The sequence below is a fragment of the Apus apus genome, chromosome 1 (assembly GCF_020740795.1).
Source record: "Apus apus isolate bApuApu2 chromosome 1, bApuApu2.pri.cur, whole genome shotgun sequence".
In the NCBI taxonomy this organism is placed as follows: domain Eukaryota; kingdom Metazoa; phylum Chordata; class Aves; order Apodiformes; family Apodidae; genus Apus; species Apus apus.
The window spans coordinates 175856365-175875765 of NC_067282.1; the positions used below are offsets into that span (position 1 = coordinate 175856365).

Below are 19401 nucleotides of genomic sequence, written 5' to 3' on the forward strand. Positions count from 1 at the left end.
ACCCGTGGTTCATAGCTCAGGGTTTTATTTTTGTGACATGGTAAGATAGATATTTTGTTTATGATACAGTCAACTATTTAATTTCTTAGCATTAATTGGCATCTACCTTGTCTCATTTAACTCTGTCATCTTTAGAGGAAAAGAACATCAGCTTTTCATGCTGGTTATGTATCAGTATAGTCCAGTATGAAAACCAAAACACTTTGCTTTTTTCCCTCTTCTCTTCGAACTACTCTCCTGAATGGGGGGACAGAAAGGAGAAGTGAAGTTTTGCTATTTACAAGTACGAAATTACCAGGTTTTAAATTAGGAGTACTCAACACTACTCATAGCAATACTCAACAGTATGCATGGCTTTTAGAAAAGGAAACCACTCCAGTGTTGTGGAGAAGGATTCCTACTTCACCGGAAGAAGGATAAAAGGCTGCCAGTCTGGAAAAGTCCTTGTGTGGTGAAATGAACAGTGCAATTCAATATGCTTTATCTTCATCCTAAAAAGTATGAAAGAGCTGTAGCTTGGCTCTAGTCTCTAAGGTGGCTGACAAATTCCATCTGTAAAGCCCAAAGTATTATAACGCATTATAAGGAAAAATGATTAAGAGAGAGGCAGTCTATGGAGATCTCCCTAGGTTCAGAATTTTTTCTGCACCATAGGATGATTATTAGTATCTCCTGGACCAAATCGAGGTTATGAATTGGTGCAAGTTACTATTACTGCAACATCAAGGAAAAAAACCAACAACACCAAAATAAAATGTTATCTTCCTAGCCACCCAGAACAACGAAGTTACCACCAACTAGTGAATTACTGCCCATCACTAAATAAGTGGCCATGTGCCTACTCTGAAACAACCTCAGGTGTGAGCTGAAACACCTTCATATTCTACCCCTTTTCAACCATTATCAGGCAGAGCTCCAACTGCTTTACACAATTTACCTCACATCTGGGATGACCAAAGAGATTGCAAATGCTAAAATACACCAGGGTTTAGCTCACAGGTCTTATGATTATGCCCTTGTTTTCCACAGTTTCTTTCACAAGCACTTCTAAAGCTGCTTTCTTGTGCCAGGCTAGTTATTCTGTGTTGTAGCTTTGATTGCACGTTCAGAAGAAATCAAAGCTTATTGAATGCAATGAGCTGACCCAATATCTGATGATCCAAGGTGGAGGAGCATAGTATTTGTAATAAATTTTAAGAAAAAGAGAAAACAAAACCAAAATAATAAAGGAAAATAAGAAAAGAGGAGTAACACTTATTTTTGCTTTTCCTTTTTACCTGTAGTAATAGCTGAGAAGCTGTTTTAATGTTCATCTTGCTAATGGCATAATTGATAGAATGATTAACTGAAGGAATGAAGCACAAAAGGCCAAGTACAGAGTACTTGCAGAATAGCTCAATGAAGAATTAACTGAGAAAGTACATCCAGCTCTGACTTATTTTAATGAACTGGTTATACAGAAAAAAAATAATCCGCATCCATCTGAGCCACAGTCACTCTTCTGAACCATCAAAGAGAAGTGCATAGGGACTACAAACATCTGAAAATTAAGATTCTTTCTTCATTATCGTTGTGAGTCTGCATCTTGAAAACTAATGTCACTCCAGTCTTCAAAAAGGGCAAGAAACAGGACCCAGGTAACTACAGACTGATCAGTTTCACCTTCATCCCTGGAAAGATGATGGAGCAGCTTATTCTGGAGGTCTTCTCTAAGCACATGGAAGAAGGTCATCAGCAGCCAGCATGGATTCAGCAAGGGGAAATAACATTTGAGTAACCTGATAGCCTTCTGTGGTGGTGTGTCAGAATGGATAGGTGCAGGGAGAACAGTGGATGTTGTCTTCCTCGATTTTCGTAAGGCTTTTGACACTGTCTCCCATAACATACTTGTGGATAAGCTCAGGAAGTGTGAGTTAGAAGAGTGGACAGTGAGATGGATTGAGAACTGGCTAAACAATAGAGCCCAGAGGGTTGTGATCAATAGTACAGAGTCCAGTTGAAGACCTGTGATTAGTGGTGTTCCCCAGGGGTCAATACTGGGCCCAGTCTTATTCAACATCTTCATCAATAACCTGGATGAGGGGATGGAGTGTATCCTCAGCAAGTTTGCTGATGATAGGAAGCTGGGAGGATTGGCTGATACACGTGAAGGTTGTGCAACCATTCAGTAAGATATAGACAGACTGGAGAGCTGGGCAAAGATGAACTTAATGAGGTTCAACAAGAGTAAGTGTAGAGTCCTGCACCTGTGGAGAAAAAATGCCATGCAACAACATAGATTAGGGGTTGACCTGCTAGAAAGCAGCCCCATGGAGAAGGACCTGGTAGACAACAGGTTATCAACAGGTCAGCAATGTGCCCTTGTGGCCAAGAGAGTCAATAGTATCTCGGGATGTATTAAGAAGAGTGTGTCCAGCAGGTCAAGGGAGGTGCTCCTCCCCCGCTACTCTGCCCTACTAAAACCATATCTGGAGTATCGTGTCAAGTTCTGGGCTTCCCAGTTCAAGAGGAACAGGGATATGCTGACAAGAGTACAAAAGAGGGGTATGAGGATGATTAAGGGACTGGAACACCTGTCTCATAAGGAAAGGCTGAGAGACCTAGGGCTGCTTAGTCTTGAGAAAAGAAGACTGAGAGGGGACCCTTAATAATGTCTATAAATATCTGAAGGGTGGATGTCAAGAATAGGCCAGTCTCTTTTCAGTGGTGCCTTGTGATAGGATGAGGGGAAATGGCACCAAGTTACAACACAGGAAGTTCCACTTCAATGTGAGGAAAAACTTTTTACTGCTAGGGTGAAGGAGCACTGGAACAGGCTGCCCAGACAGGTTGTGGAGTCTCCTTCTCTGGAGACTTTCAAGATCTGTCTGGAAGCGTTCCTGTGTGATCTGCCCTAGGTGTTTTTGCTGCAGCAGGGGCTCGATGATCTTCAGAGGCCCCTTCCAACTCCTATGATTCTATGATCTTCATCGGGGATATCAACCTCCACTTTACACACACAGCTGAATTTTGGCTGCTCTTCACACCTTCTGTCCTGCGAAGTCAGATCAATTTTACCAGCTTCTTGCTAGTGATTTATGTAAACTATGGAAACCAAGTAAAGCTTGCTCCCAATCTCATAATTATGTTTAGTAATCCCAGCTCTGCAGTTCTTATCTCCTCACAGAGAATGATGCAAGCACTGGACCATTATAAGGCAGAGCTCCACACAGCCTGGCAGCATCTCACTAGTCACTTTCACTTTCTTGGTTTCTTCCTCCACATGACTGGAAGGGTGTACCTTTTTCAGGCTGCCAAACCACCTGTCACATATATTGCTACCTTCTATAATATTTAATCTTCCTAATGCCTCACACTCTTCATCACTGGCAAATAATTCTGCTCATGAAATAAAAATAAACAGAACAAACAGAATCAGAGTTATCCCTTCCCTTTTCTTACAGAACAGTTAAATTTAATTAAGTTCTAGGAGGGCACGGAGCTAAGAGTGGAACTATGAAAAAGAAAAATTAATCTAAAACTCAGAAGTTATGAGAATGGCATTAAACTTTACATAAAAGCATATGTTGCAAATGAGTGTGGGTGTAAAACAGGAAACAGCAGCCTGGATCTGCAACAAAACAGCAGCATCAGCAGAATAAATGGTGCTCTTTAGACTTCCTTGTATAACACCATTTATTTCACCTCTGAATTTGTACCATGTAGTAGGAGTTGTGACTGTCATGCACAAAAACGATCAGGGCATGTACAGCGGGTAACATTACACACTTCAAACAGACGCTTGGTGTTTCAAACAAGTATCATATTTCACCTTACCCAAATCTTGTTTCTAACTCTCTTAGCTGGGCTTTGTTTAGCAGTGATGCCTTTAACAAATGGCCAGAAGTAGTTTGAGGAAACTCAGAAAAAAGATATGTAAATCCTAGTATCAGTAGGAATCATTGCAACAATCTCTTTTAAATATAATGAATTACTTTTTTCCTATGGGATACTTATCTCTGTTTGGATTAAGAGAGTCTGTGGTGCCTTCAATATACATTTAACGAAGTCATTTCATTTTAAGGTAGATTTTTTTTTTCAGGCTTGGGGTGGGTGTTAAATATTTGCTTACTTGTGTCTGTGTGTGCAGAGGGAAGGCAGTATGTGTGCATAAATTGATGTATATGAATATATATGTACATACAGTGTGTATATACATGTGTCTAAGTGCATGCCAGGCAGGCATACGCTGCAGAGTCTCCAGTGGCAATCACCAAACAATTAATTTAAGAGCATGATTGCAAGACTTGAAAACACACTGGTAGAACATACACTTATGAGAAATCAAAAGTGTCAGATGACCCCACAGTTCACAGAACCAGAAACATTTAGAGCCATCTCTGGACTCTACCTTTTAATGACAAACCATTTTGAAGACTAATTATTTATTAATAACTCTAAAAAGAGACATGGCAAAAGGAAACAAGAATTATCAGTTTGCTAGAAAAGTTCCTCTGCCATAAGCTAGATCAGTCAAACATAAAACCCTTCTCTCACTTTACATCCATGATAATTATATGTTTAGGCTAGGCTACTGTAAAGAAACATCTCAGAGGACAGACTATATAGAGGAAATGCCTATTACTGCAGCTTTCTTAAGTGTACTCATAAAAAAATGATCAAAACCACCTGGGATTTTGAGACTGTCAGACTGAAGACAAGTAATACCTCAGGCAAACAAAGGCTTCCTAGACCTGAGAACTATCCTAATACCATCAAGAGTTAAGCTCTCTTGTCAAAAGGATTTTCCAGGAAACAGGCTAATGTCGGTGAAACACAGGCTAATTGTGGGCTATGTAGCAGAAGTTCAATGAAACTGCCCTCCCCTTCACAGGTCACTGCAGGGTCTTACTGCATTCTTTTCACAAGGAGTAAACTTGTATTTAACTGCTTGTAGCAGATCTAATTTACAAACACTGGGCACTTCCATTGGAAAAAGAATGCTTCCACCAGAAAAGCAAAGCTTGTAACTCTTCTGGTACCTTCACCATGGAAGGTAACAGGCATCTCAGGATTTTAGCAGATTATATATAGTTCAGTTTTAGAACCCACACAGTAAAAGCCTACGGAGGTTTGGTAGAGTTCAAGATTTCACTTTTAAAGCAACTGACATTCTTGAGTTGTGAAAATATCCTAAAAAAACAAGTTATTTTTCCCCCACTCTAATATTCCTACTATGCTCTGTTATGCAGATTTTACATAGCCAGGCACATCCACAACATACTTGGGGGCTATTTGGATGGAAATAGAAATGCTATGGAGCAAGACAGAGCCAGCCTAGACGTAAACAAGCTGGAACTGCTGGCAGCTGTGCTGTTACAAATAAAATTGCATTCCCCACTGTCTTCCCACTTATCAATTTTGACAGAATACTGTCCTGAGTTCTCATAAACAGCATCGAAAAGGACAAATCACATTGGGTGTCAGATTTGCCAGAATGGATTTGGTTGGTAGCTTTCCACAAAGAAACAGTGGTTTATCTCCATTCCACATGGTGGGGAAAAACAATGCTCTGTCCAAGGGGCAGGGGCTCTACCTTATAGGTTAAAGTCTCATTTAATCCTCGTTTTTTAAAGTCTGCTTTAGATTTAAGAATCTCTGACACAAGATTTGTTTACATCAAAGCAGAAAGGAAAAATATTAGCAAACATTTCTCAAATGCATAATTCAAAAGCAAATACAACATAGAATGAGAAAAATTTTAAAACAACATCACCTTCCTGCTGATGCCTGCTTTATAGCTCCACTTAGAGCCACATGCTGCTTTGTGTCCAGACAAAGAATGCTCCGGGACAGCAGGATGCTGCTATCAATGATACCGGGTTTAAAAAGAAAGGACGGAAAGGAAGGAAAGGAAGGAAAGGAAGGAAAGGAAGGAAAGGAAGGAAAGGAAGGAAAGGAAGGAAAGGAAGGAAGGAACCACCACAATTAATACGCTGACATATAGGCATACATTAATAAAATATAATCTTGCAACTGTGGGAGCAGAATTTGGCCCTCTAGCTGATGAAATCTTTGATAATAAAGAAGCTCCATTGGATATGGGAATTCATTCTATCCCTGCAGTTCCAGAGAGAAAATTTTTGGTGTACACTATATTTGTCTGTAGGAAATCAAACAATGGAGTAACTTAAGGCACAGCAAGCCTGTCCATGCATATTCAACAGTGTGATGTGTGATGATCAGTAACAGTCTGATGGCTGTGAGTGGGAGAAGAAAGACACCCAAGTGTCAGCTGAGAGTCCCAACTGAGGTGAGGATGGGTGGGGGGGAGGAGGGGGTAGCAGTCAGGGAACAGATGGGGAAATGGGTTGGGCTGGGTGAACGATGGAACTGGACTAGGAATGTGAGAAACCTTTGATCATTGTGCAATGAACAAATTTAGTGTTGCAGTGGGAGGAAGGGTCTAAGGATACGGGGATGAGATAAACACAACTTTTAATTCTATAGGCCTTGTAGGCTTGGTGTGGCCTTTCTGACTTACTTTTAAAGGATATTTTAAGCCTTGAGCTTAAACACACATGGTGGAGTTCACAGTGAGTGTATCTCATAAGGAAGCTGAGGATGGAAAAAGAAATCCTTTTACAGATTACAGGCTTCCTGGCTGCAAAAGACCCAACAGCTGACAGCGTATCCTCCAGGAAGTAAAAAATATCCACTCAAACCTGATTTTTCCCCCTTGGCTAGCAAGCACAATACCAAATCTTCAGATCCCTCTCAAAAAGATAAATCAGAAAATCAGCCCTTAGAGGAAGTAATAAACATAAAGTACCCTAAACGCAATTAAAAACCATTTCCCTCCCCGCATTGTCTGGATGATGACACTTAATGGAAAGCAAAATGTCTTCAGCTAGCTTTGTTATTTCAAACAATCTATGGTCTTACTTTTCTCCCTAACTCTTCCATGTCCCTATTCACTCTCTTTATATCTGTTCTTTTTTCCTGATGCAGTATGAATGCTAATTTATTAGAAGTACTTAACTACATACATATATTTTCCTCTGTTATACATGCATATATGTTTCCAACTGCTTGAGACCCAACACCTCTTCTGGTATGTTCGGCACTTTAGAAAACCATGAATTCTTGCTTTCCAAGCAGAGAGACCCATGATGAACTGCTTATATGTAGTACGTCTCAGCAGTCAGCTTTGGTCCTCACTTTTGGTCTTTCACCCAATAGAAGTGTGAAGTTGCAAGCACATGAGAAGAGTTTAATTAGCTAGCTGATGCTATGCAGCAAAGGGTTTCCTCTTCACTTAATCTTAGATTCTGCATTCTCACTTCCTTCTCACTGAACAAAGTAGGTGGGAATAGCACAGACAAGGCAGAAACTGAACCTTATGGTAAAATGAGATAAGCAGACTGGATCCATTGTTCAGTGTATGTGAATATACTAAACTGTCACACTGGCTCACAACCTCTATATTCCAAAGAAGTCCTTTGCTTTTTGACCATTTTGAAAAAAAAAATAAATATTCATTATTACATGTATTTGAAGAAAAAAAAAAATCTGACTTTGCATTCAAGCTCCTATCCTGACCCCCATATTGAAACTCTTTGACTTTCACCATTGAAAAAAAATAAGAGATACAACTAAGGAACAACCGGTCTGGGCCATTTAAGAAGTGGGAGAGGGAGAAACCTCGCAAACCTTACCATTCCTTTTTTTTTGTTTGTTTGTTTTGTGGCTTTTCAGAGTTTCTTCCCCAATCTGTTTTACAATAAAATTGGCTTTGACATAAAATGTCAAAGGTAGGAATACAGCACTCCATATCTGGCTAGAAGTCCATTAACTAATAAGGGGACTGGAGAACATCTCCAGTGAGGGAAGGCTGGGAAAACTGCATTTGGTTAGCCTTTTGAAGAGAAGTATCTTCTTAATACAGAGATCTAAATTGCTTCCTTCAAGTACCAAATGCAAAGGTCCAGAGAGGTCCAGGTGCACTGTTACAGCCACACAAGACAACAGACATGAGTTGCTAGTCAGGAAATTCCAATTAGGTTTTTAGGGAAGCGCTTCTTACCATAAGGATAGTCAAACACTGGAAGAGTTGTCCAGAGACACTGTAGACTATACACTACAAAACACAGCCAACTATATCAGCTACATGATCAGCATCCACTTCTTTGCCCCTTGGCAATAGGCTCTCTCTGCAGTCTCTGGACTTGCCTCCAATAATGGTACTTGAAAGGAACTTGGAAAAATTAGTGCTGACATCTACTGAGGGGAATGGGACAATATTAGCATATGACATCAGTGCTAAAAACTTTATGGTGACTTCTTACCACTCATTGTGTTGGAAATTAAGGTCTGGAAGGGATGCAACAACTGCGTAAGCTTTATGTGCTTGGAAACCAATTTCTGCACTTGAGACTGTCAGATATATCCTTCTCTGTCTATGAATGTCCTTTTTGATACACCCCAGACCTTCTCAGGAGAAGACTCCAATGCCTGGAGTCTTCCTGACTCTTATTGTATAAAAACATTAAAATCTGACACACTTCAAAGAGTAGTGGAAAACCTGTTGAAAATAAGGATTCTGGTAAGATAGGAACTTCAAGTCCCCAGAAGATTGCTATTCTCCTTCCAAAAAACACATACACTGCAGCTGTTCATAAACCTGATTCTCAACTCTCTACAGTTTATTAATGGGCTCCTTCATGGCTTAGAGTTCTTTCTAAACTCTAGCAAGCACCTTTTTCTAGCCAACAAACCTGAGACATGCAAAGTCCAGAGGTTTATGGGTTGTCATAGCTGCAGTTCAAATCAGCTAAGAATCACTTGGCATAATTAGCTTTCACTTTTTACAATACATTTCACCTATTGCAGATAAAACCTTACTTTATTTTTGCTGTATTTCAAAATGTTACTGCCCATCACTTGGCTCTGTAAACATCATTATTACTGCTGCCTGCCTCCTCTGGGCCTGAAACGTGTCAGAAGATTTATTTGTCTCATCAGCTCTTTCTGAACACCCAGGCAGCCAATCAAAATGGGGCGGCATAACAGATGTGCCAGCATCTGCTGCAGTGAGCGTTTATCTGGACAGCAGAAGATGTAGCTGTAGATTCAAACTCCTAACCAGTTATGATTCCACACATTTGGACAGCCTTGATCTACAACTGTGTGAAGGCTATTTTGGAATATTAATTAAAATCAAGCTGAAAATGTACTTCTTCAATTTTTAGACAGCTGTGAGAAATATACTTTCCTGTAATTCAGTTTATGCCTTTCAGACACAGTAAAGGCAAAATACTATGAAAAAGCTAAATTTAAAGTTTAGCTAATAAAATTAGAAATTGTTAGAAAGCACTAAGCTAAAATTCTACCCCATCTATGCTCCTTACTTTGAGATACATACGTATTACAATATGTATAGTTAAAATATGCAAATTTTAATCACATACATGTGCCTATAAATCAAGCATATGAAGCGATAGGCAATGACTTTTAAAACACATTTTTATTTTCCTGGCACCAAAATGAGGTCTATGGGCACCATATCCATGCTGAGTTTCAGCTGTTCAAACTTCTGTTGCACATGGAAATGCCCCCTACACCCAAATGCATACTTGTACAGAGTGATGAAACCATGAGATGAAATACAAAGCAAATTCGTCATCTGTTTTTTTGATGCACAATACAGTTTCACCTGTATTCCTGCTCACAAAACTATGCCCTCCAGGAATGACTATCACATTCTCTTTGAAAAGCTGCCTCATTAAATAAAAAAGCAAACTTCCAGAGAAGAGACCTATCCTGCTTTTTTGATTTCCCCTCTGAAGACCCAGCATACATAACACTGAAACCTTGTTTGAAGTCCATTTTCTTGTAAAAGATTTCCTCTTGCTAGGGGGATTTGATCCTTGCTTCCTGTGCTCTTGAATTTCCTAGAATACTAAGCATTAAAATAGCGACATTATAATAGGGTGGTTAATAAAACTGAGGTTATTTTTAAAAGATTACATAAAGTAAATTATTTTCTTCCATCTTTTGCCTGTATAGCTAGATTCCACGTCTCCAAGAAAGACTATATGAGCTTTCAGAAGGCATATGAAAAATAGCATTAATAAAACCATTAGAAACATTTTCTCTGTAAAGCATATACGGATGTATGTATGTTATAGCATAAAAACTGTCTAAACACTGTATTTCTCCAAAACAGATGATTTATAATCCACAGATTTCAATAAATATGAAAATATTGCCAGCAACTTTATCTTCTTTCACTGAGTGAAAAACACATACCATATGTTGTAATGTTGCCCAACAATAAGGTGCTGCTGAACTAAGCTCACATCTCTTCATTTTCCTGGAAAAACATAAACTCTAACAACAAGGAAGAATTTTTACTGGCTTTCAGGAGAAATGAGGAGTAGCCCTGCTTTTGTTTTATGAAATCATGAAACAAAATGAATATCATTGACTTGATATATCTTGCTCCTGGTTTAGAACACAATAAATGGTAGTAACTTTGATAAATTTGCCCATGTAAGTTTTGTGTCTTTTTCTCCCCACTCTCCCATGATCCTCTGTAGTTGTGGACACAGTTCAAATCCCTAAATTTGGATAATCATTATGTAGGGGAGGTGAGATGACATGAACTTCATCTGCTTTGAATGACAGAATTTTGTGACAACACACAACACTCCCGAAATTAACAAACAACTGTGGCAGAAACCACCCTGACATCCTCTTCCATCTAAATGGTCCAGTGACTAGCAAGGAAGAAGAGTGATTCAATGGCCAAAATAGGGATGCACTACAAGTAAAGGCTCCTGGATTTTACTGCCAGTTCTGTTACTGACTGGCTTGGCAAGTCACTCAATATGACTGTCCTTAGTTCACCTGCTTGTGAACTCCTGTAGCAATGCAGGATATAGTAACACTAAAGAACCTCAGTGAACTGGTCTTAATTTTAATTATTTTATACTTGAAAAGTTACTTCAATTCTTAAAAGATGAAAAAGTAAAAGGAAGGGACTGCTCCTTTTACCACTCCTTTGCTCATTTACAGTACACAATTGGCCACAGTTGGAGAGAAATTACATATTTATTAGCTTCTATGTGTAAATTATGCTGATTTAAATCTCCAGGCATTTAAGAAATAAAAATGCCAGTGAAATACATAATCTTGTGCTGTAGTACGCCAAAGGCATGCTAAAAGAGTCTTATTTTAATTATTACACAATTTTATTCAAAGAATTGCAACAAAAAAATATTCCAGTGCTACCTCTCCATTACTGTGACCTTTTCCATTTTCAGGCCATAGTGACAGTCAACTGGTTTACAGGCTGAGTGACAGCATCTCAGAACAGCTTTTGAGTTAAAAGGAAAATACCTTGAGGAAGGGTTATAGAAGCCCTGATCATTGGTAGCATTTTCTCAGGTTCAACTGAAACAACTCCAATAATCTATTCACTTTTCCAGGAGACTTCCTCACAAGCTTTTCCATTTTAAAATACATTCAATTTTTTCCTCTGGTTTTATATGATACAACAGGTAGGAATGGAAAAAAGCCCCACCTTCCCTAAGACCCCACAAACTAGAAAAGACTCTCCTGAGTCACCAAGATGACAGATCACAGGCACACACATAGTTGTTCACTTCCTTCGTGATACTTCTTAACAGAGGTTGCTCTATAATATAATAAGAATTGCCATAAAAAGTCAGAGTAATGGTATTGGTAAAATGTCCCTCTACCATGGGTCACTTATGAACCGATGGTCAGAAAATAAACATACAACAGTAATTCTCAGTTTATCTAAGCCCACTCTGAGCTGTCAGATCAGTCGCTCCACCACCACGTGCCTTAAGGCACATAGGGGTAAGTTGCCACTGAAAATCCACAGGACACCCACCAGCGAGCTTTTTCACATTCCCCTTACCACACAAGTCAGGTCTGATGACAATGGAAAGGCACAACCTTGTACACCATTTCAGCTCTCCTGCGCGTCCCTATTAGGATCCCTACTCTTTGAAGCCTTCTCTTTTAAATTACATTTGGTGGTCTGAATTAAAAAAGCTGCCTTTTATTCGCTAAAGACTCTTTTTGATTCATCCCAAGTAGGAAATACAGAGGGAAAAAGCACAATCTCATGGCCAGTCACAGAAGTATTATAGTGGTTCTGCCCTTCACATCACTGTCATCTCATCTGAACATGGCTGAAGTTGGCTTGAGTGATCCCTACCAAAGCAAGTTTTCATAGAATCACAGAATGCCAGGTTGGAGGGAACCTCAAGGATCATCTGACTTAACCTTTCTAGGTAGGAACACAGTTTAGATGCAATGGCCCAACACCTTGTCAAGCTGCATCTTAAAAGTGTACAGTGGTGGAGAATCCACCACTTCCATAAGGAGATTGTTCCAGAGTCCAACTGTTTTCATAGTGAAACATTTTCTTCTGATGTCCCATCGGGCTCTCCCCAGGAGTAACTTGCACCCATTACCCTTCATCTTTTCCATGCAACTCATTACAAAAAGGGAATCTTCATCTTCTTTTTAGCCACCCTTTAAGTATTGGAAAATGGCAATAAGGTCTCCCCTAAGGTCTCTCTCTGTCTTGCTCCTCTACATTATTAAATGAAAAACATGACTTCATAGATGTGCAGAGAAATTCCATGCTCTATGTAAGGAACTTCTGGAAAACACTTACCTAAGAAACGTTTTCCATTTTGATGGTTACACATCCATCTTCTGGGTTAGCTTCATTGCACAGAAACACTCATCAGGCAACAAACAAAAGAGCCCGACAGCAGCAATGGGAAACACTGGCAGTGTGTGCACAGAAGCTGCTTCCATAAAACCTGTTTATTCAGGTGTTGGCAATTGAAGCAGCAGCTCCAATCGCTTTGCTACAAGTGCTGGTAATGCTCGCACAGGGCTGTTTGCAGGCTATCACAGCTCTGAAGGGAGCTGTTACAGGCTATCAGCTCAGTAATCCTCATGTTAAAAAGGCCCTAAATATGTATTTACGAGATAGACAGATCTGTTTGGTTTACTGGTTGAATAATCCATGTGTTAAAAAGGCCTTAAATACAAATTCACAGAGCAGGCAGGTCTCTCCTGGCCTATTACAGCAGTTATGGGCTTTTCAGAAAGTCACCAGAGACCACACTTGAGTGGCCCATGAGGGCCTCAACCCTCAAATACTTATATGTTCAAGTAACTTTATTCAGATAGCCTCACTTGGACTGCTAATCTGAACAAAATTACTCCTTCTTTTCTTTCAAGGAAAAAAATACCAGTAAATCAATCACTTCAAATGCATTATGTTACCAAAATGGGAAATCTGAATTTGTGCCTGAAATACCTTCCCTCATCATGATGGGATGAGTGCTACTGGAAGAGTAAACCAATGCATTACCACTGCATTGCATCTGCTACAAGGCTCGGATACAAAAAGAGAAATCAAGAGAACAGAATAAAATTCTCTCATATGGGAGTTTAAAGTGTTCAGTGAGAAGAGGTCTACATAAAACCTTACTGGTGCCCTATTCCTAAAGTCTTCTGTATTGTCTTTCTTTAAGGCCCATTTTTAGTTGTTTGTGAGAACAGCTGACAGCATCTGATCCAGAAATGCTCAGGTTAATGGGAAAATTTATCAATTTCAGTGGGTTTGGATCAGGCCAGTGGTAAAGGACTAATCTATATTAACAGTTAACAGATTTATGGGTGCAAATACCTATGAAAACATTTAAATGAATGGCTGTGCATAATCATAAATTAGCACTTACATTCAATATCCACCCACACACATTTATTTCCTTATTCTGGCTGAAAATCTGTCCCTTGGGTCTACAAAGTAGAGCATGAACTTAAGAATATTCATTTTTGCCCTGAGGTCTTAACCAACCCTAAGAGCACCATAGGTTGCTCTGTTAGGAGACACTGATGATGCAGTAAAGCAACTTTATATAAATCATCTAATTTCCAGCAGTCCTGTTTTCCAGAGTAGAAAGCAAAAGGGCAGGTGTGTAGTTTCCAGTTCACACTCCAGATTTTACAGAGGCATCAGGCGGGAAAAATCTCACATGGCTTTTTCTCAAAATACAATGCTCTTCTGCAGCTGCTGTTTCCTGCAGGACCTCTGATCCTTTAATTGTCTGGATACAAAAGTCTTCATAAAAACTGTCCACAAAAAGATTTCATCTGCACATGCCTCATGTCGTTGTCTGTTGATTTAGTGACATGCACTAACTTCCTGAGCAAAAAAAAGTAAAATAAAGAAGCTCCATGGTTTCTAAGACCATAAGTGAAAAGCATTAGAGTACCTCCTATTTTCACATAGGGACAAACTCAACCCTAGCAACTTCTCCCAGTTCTTAATACTGTTCCAATCTGCCAGCACAAGCATTTGCATGCATTAAAACTGGTCTCATAAGACACAGGCAGACTGATGCCATGGCTGCCATTCTGCCTTTTTCACTCTGAAAATTATAATCCTGGCATGGTGGACTGTTGTTTTAATTTTTCAGGCTCCTGTAAGCTATGCCTTTGTATTGAAGCAATCACTAATGCCTTTGACGAAAAAAAATAATAATAAGAGCAGGAGTCTTCTAGGCAATTATGCTGGCCTCCTTTGCATAGACCCATCAACTAACACACAACCTCCCTCCAAAACCACCCCTCAATTCTGAGAGCAAACTTCAGCCCACTCTTCCTCATATGTGTAACAAGAGTTACCTTGACTCACCACTATTCTTTCTCAAGGATGTCTACATTCACTGTTCTTAAGAAACATTCAGCTAGAAATAAGAATCTTTTCCTATCTCAGATACATGACATTTTAAAAGAGATAATCATTCACCAGAGATACTGGCCCTCACAGGAGAAACCTATCACTTCTCATTCTGCTTTTGCTCAAAAGCTGCTTCAGTACATAGATGGTACAAAGGTCCCTTATCCTTGGACAGGGACATGTTGACTAAGCAAAAATGCCTACTTGCACCTGCTTGTAACATCTTATTTTCTTCTGTCCTTCTTACTGAAAGGCAGTCTCCTCAGAATGAGTATGAAGGACAAGATATCAGTGATGCTTTCTCTGTCCATCTTTGTATTTACAACATTCTTTAAGGGTTTTTTACCTATTTTTTCACTGTTCCATATTTAAGTGACTTTTCCCCTTAATTTCTTAATAACTGCCAGCATTCCAAAACAAGTAGACAGTGTCTCTCTATCCTGGATAGTGGGTTCAGAAATGTTATTAAAGAAGTGCACGTCCATTAACTTCTTTACTCTTCTCTAGCACCAGCATCCTCTGCTCTTCTTAAAAGGACAAGCTTTAGAGCTTTATTTAACACAGGTTTACTGGGTGAGTCCTTTCACCTCACTGATACCAGAGAGTGTGAGGTATACTCTAATATCACCTGATCTAATTCCAGCAGTACAACAGCCACTTGCAGCCTGACAGGTGGGTTTGTCTGGAACATCTTTTGGCTCTCTTTTAGTGATATTGAATGCAAGTCCAACTGAGCATTTACAAGCTTACAAACATTTACAGGTCAATTCCTGCTTTATCTTAAAAGTCCTAATGGATATCTGGTTATATCCAAACTGCAAAGCTTTTGATTTCTTTCTGCCAACTGGCTCTGACCTCTGTCTCAGTATCTACCAGCAATTCAGATTCCTTTTAGGACAAGTTTTGCAGCAGCAACAAAAGAATGCTCAAGTTGGCTATCAGCAATCCTCCAGCGTTGTCATCTTCCCAGCCATTTTTTTAAAGTATGGTATTGTTTGGATCCTAATGAGCCTCACAGGGAGTTCATCCTTCCAAGACAATTGGTTCATACTTCAGTTCATTGTGCTGTGACAATCTTAGCACAGCCCACTAGGTTTTTCTAGCTTACAAATGGTGCAGAAGAGTCTTGTAAGTGTCTAATCCTACCAAATTCAGTGGCAAGTCTAAGCCCACATCCCCAGTGCTGGCTATCATATGTGACTCTCCTGTTTGTTTCTTACAGTGGTAACTCAGGTACTTAAATGTCAGCATGTATCTCTAAAAAATTCCAAGCTGATCAAAGCTTTACAGGACGCTCCGTTTCTTGGAAAAGATTCTTTTTTACAGCATTGCAGTTGCCAGCCATCTTATTTACTTACTTCCTAACTTGGCTGAGTATTTTGCATTTGTGTCTCAGAACTGATGTATTCTTAATTTGCAAGCCATTTCTAGGAAATAATGAGGTGTTGCTCTAGTATTTTTTCTGCTCACTATCTTGTTTCAATCTCTTTCTGAAATCTCTGGGTTTGGCTTCAAATCCATTTTAAAATTATTAAGTTGGTGATGGAGACCTGTGGGCTGCTTATCTGCATCCTTTTTGCATAAGGGGAAGGCTAAGGGGCAGTCTGGAAATGGTACCATAGTCCTGACACCAGGTAGGTTTTTTTTGCTGTGTGATTAGCTTAAGTTCACACCAGAAGGTTGTTACAAAAGGAAAAACAATGATAAAACCAGGCAGTACTGATACAATCCCCCTTCTACAGAAAGCACAGTAATAACAATAAACCTCTCTTCCCTAAACACAGGAGAAATAAAACAGGGAGACAGAGAATGCTCTGTGCTTCTACCCAGTCTGCAGCCCGCAGGGCAGCAGAAGCAAAGCTTCTGCTCTGTCTCTTCTTGCTTTTACCCTTAGATGGTGGACAGCCAATGACAATTTTATAAGTTGTTGTTTTCTGAAGGGCTTAAGCTTTTTTTTCCTTCCCTGATACTGCTGCCACAGCATAGCAACTCGTGGAGTTCTGCTGGAAATTACATCAGGTAGCTGGGCTAGGTTGACAACAACTCTTCTAAAAATCTATTTTTTAAAAAAAAGAAACAACCTGGATTACTTTTCACATCTGTTTCACAAAAATTAACACTGGCATCACTGAGGGTCAGAAAATAGTAGGGCAAGGGCATGACAGGGTACACCTAAGCCAATATTGTTGTAGAGACTTTGACAGCACTCGACCACAAACTGCTCTGTTCACTCTCCTGCTGGTTTTCCTCTGGATTTGTAAAAGTAGCTAGTAAATCCCTTTTGACTCTGTTCTTTATGAGACTTTTTTGTGTATCTCTGGGGACAATGCTCTCAGTTTTTCCAGCTACCTAGTTACAGCAAGGAATCTTAATAACAATCTTACAAAGACCTGAAATAACAGCTAATACAACCAATGAGTAACCTAAAAAATAATATTACCTGATGAGCTTAAATTTGGGGAACATCTTTCATGTTTAGAGCTCTACTGGTTAAAGGTTCTGAGACATTCTTGTTTCTCTTTCAAAACTTTCATATGTAGTAGAAAGCATTTTTCTCAAAGGAAGCTAGACAGTTCCTTCCCTATTTAAATATCACATGAAGCACTTTATTTCAGTCACTCAGAGAATTTGCCTTGGGCAACTGAATCACAGCTGACTATGATGGTGTGATTAGTAGAGATTACAAGCAACTGAGAACCTGCTCAAGCACTTGCCACCGTCACAAAGTTACGCCAGTTATTACTAGGAATTACTAATGGCCATAAGGAGGACTTGTTTCCACCAGGCAGCCTCTTTAAAAAATTGAAATCTGTTAGTATTTTAACATGCCACTGACATTCTGATTAAATTATGAACAAAGTTTTTATCAAACTATTTGAAAATATTCTAGATGCTTATATTATTAATTTATTTAAATATTGCTAGAAATTTTTTCTATTACATTTAATGAAGAAGTACCATAAACAGATACACTTGAAAGATAACTTTAATACTACATTATATGGAGAGACTCAAAACAGAACTTAAGCTCTGAGAATCTTATGCTGAGAGATATCACACCAAAACCCAACTGGGAAGAAATAATGATTTTGCTAATCTCTAGCAATGTTTTTTTTTAAGGAGTTCAAATAGAAGTTTGCTTGTTCTGAATGAGATTTACTAAGTAGTTGTTATTTGATTCTTCTGCTTCCTGGGGGAAGAACTTTTGATTCCCTGGGCTGCTAGAAGAAAAGAATGATGGGCTGAATTTGCAATAGAGCATTTTAGCTGAAAAAGACACAGTAGAAGTGAATACACTGAATATTTGCCAAAGCTTTTGCCATCCATTTAACTTCTAAATGTCAACCAGGTCTATGAAACCTTTGAAAAGGTTTCTTAAAGTAGAGCAAACAGAACAATAGGATATCTTTAATCTTCTATTAAAGTTTTCAATTATTTATAATAATTCTTATTTAAAATACAGTAACTTGAACTTATGCAAAGACTTAGCACTGTTTAATAATACAAAGAACCATCTGCTTCTTATGTCTGTCCCTACAAATATTTTGTTACTGGATGATAGTGGAAAACATGAAAAGCTAAATGACTGGCTGACAAGAAGACTATTTAGATATTTAAATGAAAAACTAATGAAGACCAACATCACCAATCACGTTATCATTTTGGGAAGCCTCACATAATGATTTTCCAGTAACTCAGAAACACATCCACACTTCTCACACACTCGCACTAACAGCAAAGGGAGATTTGCGGTTCAGAGCACAATTTCGTATAAATGTAATACTTACAATGTCAAATATCAAAGAGCAAGTAATAGAAATTACATTCATTTTCAAGGTCGTAGCCTGATTCTTAAAAACACTCAAGTACACACCCAAGCATCTGGAGGACTGATCCCTAAGGCATGAGGTGCGAGGCCAATTAATTCCTAAAACTGGGGAGGGGGAAGCAATTAAGCTTTCAGTTACCATTTTTAATTTTGGAATGTCTTGTTTGAAAGTGTTAAAACTGCAAAAAGCAAAGCATCTCAGCAGCAGTCTCCACTGCACAAAGAGGGTCCATGCTTAATAAGCCTCCTGGACTTGTATGTAGCCACCTACTGCAGAATTCTGCTTTCACATTTCCCATTTGTAGCCTAACCCCAGTAAAGCCTGTGATATTACACAGGTATAAAACAGTCTTGGTGTCGATTTTTAAAGAAGTATTCCCACTCCTATTTTTCTCAGAGGAGTCTGCTATCAGCTCTGCAAACAGCATATCTGTAAGAACAGAAAGAGAGGCTGCAGTGTGTCAGTGATCTTACCTCATATTCAAAGTCCTCTGCTCTATCTGCATCAGCAGGAAGGTTGGAAAGATACTCATTACCTTCATAAAATTCATGCTCCACTGGGTGAAGAGAATGGCAGCTATGTGGAACAAAGCAGTACAACAACAGTAGATGAGACAATAGGGTTTTTTATAAATTAAAAAGTGATAAAAACCCCCCACTTCTCTGTAGTATTCTCATCTCTTGAATGCTACTCTGAATAGCCTGACAGCCTGGAAGGTTCTGTACCAAGAAGTAACACAAGCTGTTTTCTTTTCAAAAGCTCATACTGTGGCTGAGTTAATTTTGCTAT

The 19401-nt window shown here is 39.1% G+C and overlaps 1 protein-coding gene across 1 annotated transcript in view; it reads right to left on the reverse strand.

Annotated features, from left to right (window-relative positions):
- The window catches only part of PDZRN4 (PDZ domain containing ring finger 4), a 244046-nt gene that overhangs the window by 24966 nt on the left and 199679 nt on the right, over nucleotides 1–19401 (reverse strand). Inside the window, exon 5 of the mRNA XM_051608902.1 lies at nucleotides 19086–19188. Coding sequence (XP_051464862.1) covers nucleotides 19086–19188 — 103 coding nt within the window. The remainder of the gene's footprint in view (nucleotides 1–19085; nucleotides 19189–19401) is intronic.